At 35.1% G+C, this 12397-nt stretch overlaps 1 protein-coding gene and 1 long non-coding RNA gene across 2 annotated transcripts; both read left to right on the forward strand.

Annotated features, from left to right (window-relative positions):
- The first annotated feature begins 2981 nt into the window (after positions 1-2981).
- On the forward strand, positions 2982-4430 carry LOC143613320 (uncharacterized). The gene is made up of 5 exons (XR_013150094.1): positions 2982-3064; positions 3145-3210; positions 3307-3351; positions 3425-3501; positions 4201-4430. It is a non-coding gene; the product is annotated as an uncharacterized LOC143613320 (long non-coding RNA).
- Positions 4431-8664: 4234 nt separating this feature from the next.
- Positions 8665-11808, forward strand: LOC143613319 (putative protein phosphatase 2C 75). Its single transcript, XM_077087058.1, has 4 exons — positions 8665-9015; positions 9659-9994; positions 11090-11198; positions 11285-11808. The coding sequence occupies exons 1-4, from the start codon at positions 8686-8688 to the stop codon at positions 11596-11598; spliced, it is 1089 nt and encodes a 362-aa protein (XP_076943173.1). The 5' UTR covers positions 8665-8685; the 3' UTR covers positions 11599-11808.
- The last annotated feature ends 589 nt before the right edge of the window (positions 11809-12397 follow it).

Consider the following 12397-nt stretch of genomic DNA (forward strand, 5'->3'; position numbering starts at 1 on the left):
ATAATGATGAATAAATCAAAAAATGGTGGGACCATTTTGAAGCTTTAAACTATACTACTTTTGTCATTACATAAAAGGTTTGTTTCTTGCCCTCTTTTTCCGGCCGTACAACGAGGAGCGTCTTTACTTTATTTTTATTTTTTATTTTTATTTTATATAATTTTCCTAAATTTCTGGAATAGTGATTTTAATTTATTATTATTTATTATTATTGGCAAAACACGTTATCATCGTTAAAACTTTCCTATTGAGATTAATCATTTTAAAAATTATTTTAATGTAGATAGCTAAGGTTGTTTATATAAAGTAACAAAAGAAAATGTGGTTACTTATCAAATACGTGTGAAATATTATACTTTGATCATTTAGGGTGTTTGTAACTCTATGTTGTTTTTTAGTCAAATTCATATATAGATTAAATAAGTATATATAGATGATGGTATTGGATCATTTCAGAAGTTTTTTTACAACGAAAAGTGCGAGAAGTGAATGTGTAACTCCATTAATCCCTAATTCACTCCCTTTCTTATGTGTAGGTGCGTTGTATAGGTGCATATGTATGTGTGTAGGTACGTATGTTTGTATATGTGTAGGTACATAGGTTTGAATGTGGCTCGGTACATTTATATGTTTGTAGGTAGCTTTGAATATGTAATTAAGACATACATACAATCAACATACATATATGTATGTAACATCATATGAAAGAGAGTGAAATTAGAGATTAATGAAGTTATACATTCACTTCTCGCTGTAATATCACTTCTCGCAAGATTCATCCCCTATAGTCATAGATGATATACCTAAAAAAGATATATACCCAGTAATTATTCAAAATCTTTATTTTTTCTTCTTACTCGTCAGCACAAAAGAACGAACATTCAAATGTCTTGTTTGACACTATATTTTTTTTAAACTTCCACAGTCCCACCTATTTAATGATAGGATGAAAAAAATAAAGAAAAAAAGAACATGAATTTTTCACTTTGGTTTATTTTTCTTTATCAATTGTTATAATCATATGATAACTTTTAGTTCAATATTATTATATTTATGAGGAATATAATTCGAATTTATTAATTCAATACTATTAAAGTATTATTATTATTATTATTGTTGTTGTTGTTGTTGTTATTATTATTATACCACATCACTTGTGAAATATGATACTCTGACTCGCATTATGGTACTTTGACTTGTACAGTGGTATCCAGTAACGCATTTCCCCTTGTGACTTGTGAGCATTGCTTAAGAATAAGTAATTTAATTTTATTTCACTAAGTTATTTTATTTGTTTACTAAGAATTATTTTAAAAAATATATGAGCAATTATATTCTTTTGTTAAGACAATTATATGTATAACAGTAGCTTAATACTTCATTTCAAAATTTAAAATCGAACCATTGACATATTGCATGCTTTGACCATGAACTTATTTATTGTGACTATTCACGTTTGAAAATAAATATGTATTTATTTATGTCATGAGGACAAACAGAAATGATTTTAAATATCCTTGTTGATTATTCTGTTCTTTTTTTTTATAATTATGTTTTGATAGAAATTGTGACTATCAAGAAGACAGGAACTGCATACATATGGTTCAGGGCCGTGTCAAACTAAGTATAAACTGAGCTCAAGTCTATAAGTGAGCTTATTTAATTAATGAGCTTGAGCCGAATACCCAAGATTCACTATTTTGAGCTGGCTCACGAGTATAACGAGCCTTAAATTTGTATAATAGATTATATACTATACAAAAATATACAATTGATATACACAATACACACACACATAACTAACTAAAAAAATTAATAAATAAAAAACTAGCCGAATTCAAGCTTGAAAAACTATTCACGAGTCAAGCTAAGTTTGTTGTTGAAAAAAAGCTACTCATGAGCCGACTTTAAGTCTAGACAAGCTTGAGCTCAATTCATTTACACCCTTACCGGGTTCAAACGAGCCGAGCTGCTCGCGAGATACTCGAGATTAGCTCGTTAAAAAGCTCGATTGAGCCGAGCTTAAACCAACCTGAGCTTAAGTCTGAGCTTGAGCCTAAAACCTGAGCTTAAACCCTCTAGTACTGTTTGTCACTATTAGCCGCTGCCTACTCACCAACCCTTACTATGGGACGTGCGTAGCCTACAGTTGGTGGAACAGTGCATAGCCGGCAGTAAAGGAACAGTATACAGCCGACCTTGTCACTATCGGCCGCAGCCTATCCACCAACCAACATGACTTGTGCGTAGCCCACTGTTGGTAGAACATGAATACTATTCAGCCGGCTGTACCTTCTTGGAAACCTACCTTCGGCTATAAATACTCCAACACCTTGGAATGGTAAGGACATCATCTGATATCTCATTATCTTCTCTAGCAATCTCTTAATATACACTTATATTCAGAGCAATCTAGTCTGATTCTCACGTCGGAGGGTGGTCACAAGGAGGAACTCCCCCCTTCTCAGTGACGAGCTTACGGTGTCTGTTTTGCAGGTCACCTGAAGAACAACTTTCTTTGCTGGACCTCATCCTCGTGGGAAACATCTATATAACCCCCAGATTATCCGTAATCTGCCCGGGGTCACTTAGTGTTTCTTCACTAAGACATCTATTTAAGTTTTTTTTGACACATTACAAATCTGTCTAGTTTTAAATTTTAATAGCTTTTTAGACCTCACACATCGTTTTTCATATTACATTTAACTGGTTTTAGCTCAGTTATGTGCATTCATCTATGTTCAGTTATGTTCGTTCGTTTACGTACGCGAACCATTTGTTTATACTTTTAACAAACGAGCATAAACGAACACGGACATGTTCACTTCTTAATGAACGAACACAGACAAGTAAACCCCGTTCGTGTTTTATCGTTTATACAGTTAAAGTCAAACGATCAAACTCGAACATACTCCATTCGTGTCCGTTCAATTCTTTTGCAAGCTTAAGTCTCTTATTGTAATCCGCTTATTTTATAACACAGGTGCATCCAATTAAAGACGGTGGATTTAAATTAAATTCAAAACACAACTCTCAGCAACCACCAACAGAATTATTTAAAAAGGTAAATAAAGTATTACTTTAAGCTCCAAAAATCTTAAAAATGTAACAAAATATTATCATCACCGATCGTTATGTACACAGCTCTCCTTGAAACAAGAACCCGAGACAAATGTTAAATCATCATCAAAACAACCTAAAAAAACTAAGGTTAGTGTCATTAATAACCATCTTCCAACTTACATAAAAAAGTTAGATATTTGTGCATCATTTTATTAAAATCTTTCATGATGTTTATATGTTTAGGGGCTGAAGGAGAATGTACCTGGATCTTATCCGCAGGAATTTCGGGTATATATATTTTAAAACATTTGTTTCATAACCTTCCATATGTTCAATACTAAACTTTATCATTTTGTTATAGAGATGTGTCGGGAAGCCAAATCATCGCGGACCCGACAGAATGATCACTGAGGTTCAAACATAGCTCTACATTTACAGGTTCCAAAATCATTACCAATAAGTTTGGCCTCTTTGTCATTGTATGCAAGAAAAAGGTTGTCGCCTATTGTATATAAGGCAGCCTGCAGTGGGCCAAAAAAACAGCCCCTTTTGTGGCGATAAACATTTTTAACACCCCCCCCCCCCCGGCGATAAGGGGGGGGAGGTATTTGTCGCCTGGCTTGTGTTTGTTTATATTAATATTATATATGTTTGCGGGTGTGATATATATATATATATATATATATATATAATATATATATATATATATATATATATATAGGCTACAACATCATTACCCCCCAAAAACAAAAACCTACCCTTTGCTGACTGGGCGCCACATGACGCAAATCGCCTCATTTTGTAGCCCCTCCACTACACATAACCTAAGAAACCTTATATAGCACGTAATAATGATGATGCGGCAACAGTTTTTTGGGTGTGATGGCATGCCACGTCACCAGTTTACCCGCTATAGAAGGTTACAAACAAAGAAGTTTCCCTAAAATAGACTAGTTATATTACTATCATATCTAGAATGCATTCAAGTGTAATGTTATTCTTTTATATAGAGCCCTACATAACCCTGTTAGACACGCAATCAATATACAACTATTTTATCTAGTTTATCTCACTACATTTAGCTTTGGTTGTTACTTACTTAAAATAGTTGGTTTTTACTAATATTTAATGTTGTAGGAGCGTGGAAACCGGTTGCTTGAAAATGCATTTGGATTTGGTGGATGAAGAAACACGCGATGTGGAATGACTATTTTGTATTTTGACCATAAAATATAAAGAAAAAACACAAACAATATATAGCGGAAGCTTTAACGATAGCTCATTGTCACGTATAGGAAAACCTGAATATCTAAACCAAAGGGGGGGGGGATATGATAAGCTACTTTGGACATTTATTCATTGATATATATGTAATAAATGTCACTTATAATGTCATGTATCTTATACACAACCGCTACTTGAAACATTTAAAATGTTAAAAAATGTTAAGTCCAACTGTGAAATGGTGGAATATTGTTGAATATATTTGGTTGTGAGATGTAACATGAAGATTTTTTCAGTAGAAAGCGGAAAAGATTGCAAACGAACAAGGTTTTGCTAGATTTATTCGGGTCGGGATATTGGAGTTGAGTTGTTTTTATAAATTAAATCATGAAAGTAGTCATTTTTTAGGTGTGTTAGATTTGTATTATCAAACTTATACCAATGACTTAAAATAATGTTGATTGGAGATTTGGAGGACCACACACGGTTATAGCCCACAAGTGTAAAAAGTGGACCAATTTCTTTGGGCCTAGCCTATTCTTTGGTTAGTAGAAACGGTTAGACATGCACAAAAACACCGGTTCCAGACCCAAACCGGTGGACCTAAAACCCGGTTTGGGTATTTATATACCCGAAAGTTCTACTCGGTTCCTTATATTATTTCCCAAATCAGGTCGTACCCGGTTCCTACCCAGAATAAACGGTTGCGCCAGGTTTTGGTCAATTAATGATGTTGCAGCTCAAAAAAGAGCCGTTGGAACGGTAATATACCTGTTTTATAGCCGTTGGAACCAGTTTTTGATGTGCATGACCCATATAAATTGATTTGTTATCCATTGTTTTACCACCAAACTCAAAACCCGAGCCGATTCTATACCTGGAACCGGGTTTTTCCCATACCCGAATCCATGTTTTTCAAATACCTGATCTATACCCGAAAAATAACTGGAAAATACCCGAAAAATACCCCTAAAAAGTGGAACCCCTACAAAACTCCAATCTATACCCTGAAAAAACCCGAAAATATGGTATTTAATACCCGGAAATAGAGTATTCAAATACCCGGTTTTTGTAAGATCCTAAAATTTACATATTTAAAGAGAGTCGCATTTAGTTGACGGGCATAAATAATTAATTATTTTTAGCAAGAAAAAAAAGGATCATGAACTTAGATTAATCAAGATGGGATTATGGATAAGATGGGCTTAGGGTCCATGGGCCTTAGTAGTATAAATACTCTCTTAAACCACCCTAAAACCCTAAACCCTCATTTCTTTCCATCTTATTCTCCACACACTCAAAACACACACCTACACCACCCTACATACGGCCGCGAGAGAGAGAGAGGCGAGATCCAAGCCAAACAAACGTCGATTCTTGATAGATCCTCGTAATACAAGATAGATACAAGACCTAAAGTTCATAACCAAGTTAAACCGTAACCTCAAAACACGTAAAGGTATGTCTTTTACCTTTAAAGTTTACGTTTTTATGAACGGTTAGCCTTGAAACTTGAACCTAAAGTAGATCGGGTATAAATGAGATGTAAAGTAGCAAACTTGATGTTAAAAACAAACCTAACGAACTTATAACCATGATCGGGTCGTTTAAAATGAACACATAGATCTAGTATTGAACGTTTAAGGTTAAAGGTCCAAACTTTATAAGTTCCCGAGTCGCGTTTTATCCAAAAAATGGCCATGGGAACGTTACGGGAATTATTAACATCGTATCAAAGGATTTCGTGTTGGAACCAAGATGTTTATGGGGTTAAAATTAGACCCGTAGATGTTGCCGAGTAACCTCGCCTACTGGTTAAGTTCGCTACCGATTAACTTCGTTGGTTAAGTTCGCTACCAAGTAACCTCGCTTACTGGTTAAGTTCGCTACTAATTAACTTCGCTTACACGTATGTTCGCTTACATTTATGACCGCTTGCGAATACAGGAGAGTTAAAATAATAATTTAAAATCCTAATGAAAAATATGTTAAGACAGTTAACGAAAACAAAAATTTTCCAAACTGACCTGATAGCTTAACCCCAGCCAGGGACTCTGCCCCTTGGACCCCGCTAGGGGCTGCTGCCCCTAGAACCCCGCTGCCAGGGGCGCTGCCCCGGGCCCCCGTTCGTTGAGGGTATTAACTAAACTAGAAATACATTATGGCTAGGGTTTAAAAATACAGTCAGCCGAGCTCAGTTAAGGGAATGAATAAACGGAGAACGAAGCAGGATTTAGGTGAGTTTCTAGCCCCATTTCCTTGTTATGTTTTCGAGGCTGTGTGCATACTCGATGTGAAAGTTAATACACTTACCTTAAATGGCAAGTGTATGCCATGTATAATATATGTGATAGATACGATCGATTGCTTGACGGTGCGTGAACGATCTTCGGATATTGCATGTACCGTCAGGTGGTAGTTAAAGATACGATATATATATATATATGATGTATGAATGATGCATGTATGTGATGCTAATAGTTTGTCGATACGTGAACGATCTTCGGATATTACATGTATTGCCAAGATTAGTGATGATTTCCTTATATGGATATTAAATAATAACTTATACACATAGTTCCCTCTACGGATAATATATATAGTGTTCCTTAAATGGAAAACATAATGTTCCTTTAATGGAAAGTATAGTGTTCCTTAAATAGAAAGCATAGTGTTCCTTACATGGAAAGCATCGAGTTCCTTCTATGGAAATACATAGGATGTTCCTTCTATGGAAGTATGTAGAGTGTCCTTCTATGAAGAATTTATACAGAGTGTCATTCTATGGAAAATATATAGCATGGGCAATAGCCATGGTCATTTTAATAAATATTATGTGATGTTCCTTTTATGATTATTTATACAGGGTAAGAGTATTAATATGTGTCTTCGGATACGTGTAGGAGTATATAAGAATGAATTGTATGTTGCCTGATTAACTAGAATTCACTCAGCGTAGCTGATTTTTAGTATACATGCAGGTGATCTGACCAAAGAGCTAGCATGGGGATGGCACATGGCATGGATTGAACGGCTGACATCTGAAGACGGAAGAAATGGTGTTTAAAAATGATGTTTTAAGTTGGTTTTGAAGAAAGGATTTAATGATTTGTAACAAATGACTGATGTTTTATATTCCGCGAAAAATTTTAATAAACTCTGATTTGTAGAACTATGTTTATGAGTAAATCCAACGTCCAAATGTGAAGCCCCGGTAACGGGGCCTTACAGTTTTAGAATACCCGATCTATACCCGATACATAGGGTATGGTTTTTAGAAGCAATACTCGGACCCGAACCCGAACCCGACCCGGGTAATGCTAATACCCGATTTTCCAATACCCGATCATACCCGAACCCCGTTCCATACCTGAACCCGGGTTTTTCTAATACCCGATTTGTGCACCTCTACCATAGATATCACTCTTCTAGGTCTTTTCAACCCCTCATTATCGCGCTCATTATGGTTCAGAAACACTAGTACGCTTCTACGAAAGCTCTAGCATTTTCATGCCCCAACATTCCATTGAAAGCAACCCCACTTCTCTTACATGGTTTTTTTTTTTCCTCAAATCATTAAAAGTCATATGCTTAACTTCCTTCAATATCACCGATTAATTAATTGAACAAAGTATTCAACTTCTTTTGGACGTTTCAGATACTCCTTCACAATAACCCTAATTTATACAATTCTGATATACAATCTCATAACATAGGTTTCTAACTTCATGGGATTTTTTTCATTCCACTAACAAATTATGACTAACTCTCTCCTTAACCATTTTGTAAATATATGGGCTTATAATGTTACATTCATTCAATGTGTAAAGTTGTAAACAATAAGCTACAAGTCCTAACAAACACAAAACCAAGTAGTACCCTATATATAACTTTATATAAACAATAAATAATTAGCAACCGAAAGAGAGGAAAATATGGAGTAAGTGGGGTCCACAACCAAACTTGTATGGCCCAGGCTGTCAACTCGAAACAAACTTACGTGGTACTAACACAATCATGAGGGCCCTACAAGTGTACAATCTAACACTACACCTTTGTTCAAGACTTCTATGTCACGCGTCACCTCGCATCATCGTTTATCGCCATCTAAATTGACCTCGTTTCCACGTGGCAACATCTCACTTCCTTTTAGTCCGGCTTCCAAAGCCACCCATCCTAGCCGTCTGTAGACTACTCATTATTATTATTATTATTATTCAAATGTAAGAAACCATTTTTTCATTTCATGTCACATATCTTATGTTATTCTATATATTCACCAAATATTATTATTGTTAATATTATCATTTAACAAATATGACACTTTGTACTTTATGTTTTGCTATATGTTTTGTTACATGTTTTGTTATCTTTTGTTCATATTATTAGTGAGTACCAATGACGTGGGTGTACCGAAGTCGTAGGAGTCTCATGCCGACACACGAGGACTCGGGTACGCCGAATAAGCGCAGAGAGCATCGAAGACGAAGGATCGAGATGAGAAGAAGGTTAACTGGTTCAGTATCGGCCAATTCACAAAAGGTGATAACAGACGAAATATCCGAACAGTTGCTGGTCCCACCGGTGTACGGGTCGATGTCGGTGGTTGGTCGGGCGCGGGAAATGGAAGATGAGATAACTATTAAGATGAACTTTTGTCGACCGGAGATTAATGGCTACCAACCGGTGCATTTTTTCGGCGTGTTTGACGGCCATGGCGGACATAATGTAAAATTCGCTACAAATATTTTCTACAATTTTCTCACAAATCAGAATTTGTGACAAATCACAAATTTTCGACCAAAAAAAAGTATTTTCATATGTATAACAATTTGTGGGAAAATTGTCGCTGCAATACTTTTGCGACAAATTTCCCACAAGTTACACAATGTTTTCACTTCTCGAGTTTTCGAAAAATATCTCACAAATTTTCTACTATTTTTTTACACAAAATAACATTTGTGGTAAAATTGTGGCAACAAAATGTTAAATCAGTCACAAATTTCGCTACAAACATTCTCTACAATTTTCCTGCAACTCAAAATTCACAAATTTTTAAACGAATAATGTTTGTGGTATAATTATGGCCAACAAATTTGTCACAAATATCGCTTATATTTGCTACAATTTCTACAATTTTCAGGCAACTCAAATTTAACGACTAATATCCAACAAATTTTTTACTTTCATTTTTTTTAGACGAATAACATTTATTTATGGTAAAATTGTGCCTACAACATGTTTGCGACAACTTTGTCACAAATATCGCTGTTGAAACACACCAAGTTTTTTAGTCAACCTCGGTGAATCCGAAAATTTTAAATTGTTTTACCTAAGGGCAAAACCGTAATTTTAACATTTGATATTACAGGTGTCAACATTGTGTAAAGAGAACATGCATGTTATTATGGCGGAGGAGTTGACGCGCGTGAAATCAACCAGCGACATGGAACCAGCGACGTTATGGAAGACGTCCATTGAGCGGAGTTTCGAACGGATGGATGCGATGGCGTTGACTTTATGTCAATGCAACGGGTTAGAGAATAATTATAATGTGTGTCGACACCATCCGAGGTTGTCGGTGGTCGGGTCGACGGCGGTGGTGGTGTTGGTGACTAAAGAGTATATTGTCACCGCAAACTGCGGTGACTCACGCGCCGTGCTTTGTCGGAACGGGAAGGTGGTCCCACTGTCCGTTGACCATAAGGTAATAAGACATGAATTGTATCGTTTGTTTCAGTGTCACACAGGTGGAATGTTCATGGTGTAAGCATGTACTTTGCATGGGATCGACGTGTATATTCTAGAAACTAGGTTCATGAGTTTCAAACTTTCAATGAGTTTGAAATTTTTAAAAACTTTTTGTAAAGTCCGGGTCGGATTACCGGGTCAAAATGAATTTTGATAAAACAAATAACTAATAATTGTCATCGTGATTCATGCATGCATGTAGCTCTTTTGTAAAGAGTAAACATGCATTTTTGTATAGAGTATTGTAGAGTATCGGTACCGACCGACCGAACACAGTAGGTACCGGTATTCTTCTTCATGTTTTCGGTATAGCATTCGGTTTTGTTATTTTTCATTACTGGTCGTGAACCGATAAAATCTGCATAGAATTCAGATTATAAATTTTATCAATTTTAGGGTATTCGTGTTTTTCGGTTAGCTACTCACTACCAGAAAACAAGTCATTTTCTTGCAAAAATTTCCTACAAATTTCTTACGATAAGTAGTTCAAATAGATTTTCAACAAAAACATTAAGCTCCGACTTTGCTAAAATATTATCTAATAAACATTATATTAAGTCAAAATAGTTTTTGTAGGGAAGTTGTAAAAAATTTACAAACACATGTTTTTTTAGCAATTTTGTAAGAAAAGTTGTTGAAAAACAGTTGAAAACGATTTTCAAGCATGTGTTTTTCTAACGTGACTTTTTGTTGGAAAACTGTTTGAAACTGGATTTTCTTAGGAATTCAGTTGTAGAAAAACATCTCTTTTTCTAGTAGTGACTGGCCGTTCGATGCCGAAAGTTACATAATTTTTATAAAAAATGGTAGGTTTAAGTGGAGCTCTTTCAAATTGTAGTTATAAAATTTACACTTTATAAAAATAGTTGGTGTTGACTCGTATAACTAATTTTATGCTCAAGTTAACTTAAATTGACTATTGTATAATTTGTGTCACCTAAATAAAGTTATATTTCAATTCTTATACTAAAACCAATAATTTTTCCCCATAAAGTTGGCCATATATCATCATTGATCACCATCGATATAATAATTTCACATTTGTTTGCAGCCTGATCGGGCCGATGAACGAGCAAGAATCGAATCACTAGGAGGACGGGTTACCTTTGCAGCGAATGTAGCACGAGTTGATGGTGTTCTAGCAATGTCACGAGCCATAGGTCATATTATTAATATATTTTGCTTCAACATACTTTTATTATTACGTTTGCACGATTGTTGATCGTACCGTTTCATGTAAGAACAGGCGACAGGTTTCTTAAACGAGTTGTAACATCTATACCCGAGTTTGTGTTCATGAAACGGGATTCGGAAGATATAAGCTTGATATTAGCTAGTGATGGATTGTGGGACGTGGTGTCAAGTGAATTGTGTTGTGAGTTGGTTCATAAATGTCAACAAGAAGATTTGAATGGTAATTTAGGATTGGTGGCTCAAATGGCGGTGCATGGTGGCGGTTCACTGTACACGATGGCAGCCGCGGTCTTACTGGTGCGGCTTGTGATGGGACGACGGAGCACCGATAATATCAGTATCATTGTGGTTGATTTGAGAGGCTGATTTGTGTATGTCATGGTAGGTACTATGTTTTCATATATTTTTTATTTTATTTTTATGTTTTATGTACATTGCATGTTTGTGTGTTTTGTTTTTTAGTTTTCTTATGTAAATTTATTGTATTAGTCTTTAATTGTGTTTGGGTTTTTTAAAAGTAAAATTAGGTTTACATGCATTTTGAAATTAGATTAATTATAAGTTTTTGTGTTTGGAAATCAAATTAACTGTTTGCAGCAACTTTAATTACCATTGTAGTTATACAATATTGATGCAACAAATTACCAGCGTTACCTACCATTTCAATACAGCTTTATGTTAACTAGTATTAAACGTACGTGCGCGTCTTAATATCTAACCATCATTAGCAGATTCATTTTATGTGGTTTGCATGATCAAACTACATGTTAGTGGTTGTGAAAAAAAAAAGGATGTTGCTAAAAGTACCTTTTTTCACAAATATTCATAACCCATTATGATGGATTAATCACAAAGTTTTACTAACGCCTCCATGTTTCCTTTATATTTACTTTGGGAGCAAATTAAATAAACTAGTATTGCAATCTACCCCACTTACAGTTTTAACCGAGTCCCTAAAAGCAACAAGAAATGAAGATGATGATGTTGGGTACAACTGAATATTAGATGACAAAGAAATTAAGTTTAGTAGATTATACACATAAACGTAAAAAACAAACTAGTTGTAAACTAATGTAATTATTATCGCGGTTCTAATTTGTTGCAACATAATTATACCATGTATACATGTGTGTGAAAACTGAAAACCCTCGATACAAAAATGACC

The sequence above is a fragment of the Bidens hawaiensis genome, unplaced genomic scaffold, assembly GCF_021521415.1.
Source record: "Bidens hawaiensis isolate Kalapana, Puna unplaced genomic scaffold, B.hawaiensis_p1.1 tig00037157_1, whole genome shotgun sequence".
Taxonomy (NCBI): Eukaryota; Viridiplantae; Streptophyta; class Magnoliopsida; order Asterales; family Asteraceae; genus Bidens; species Bidens hawaiensis.

Coding starts and splice junctions, on each gene's coding strand:
- LOC143613319 (XM_077087058.1), top strand. CDS start 8,686: ATGACGTGGGTGTACCGAAGTCGTAGGAGTCTCATGCCGACACACGAG. Junction 9,016..9,658: donor ACGGCCATGGCGGACATAAT/GTAAAATTCGCT, acceptor TTGATATTACAG/GTGTCAACATTGTGTAAAGA. Junction 11,199..11,284: donor AGCAATGTCACGAGCCATAG/GTCATATTATTA, acceptor ATGTAAGAACAG/GCGACAGGTTTCTTAAACGA.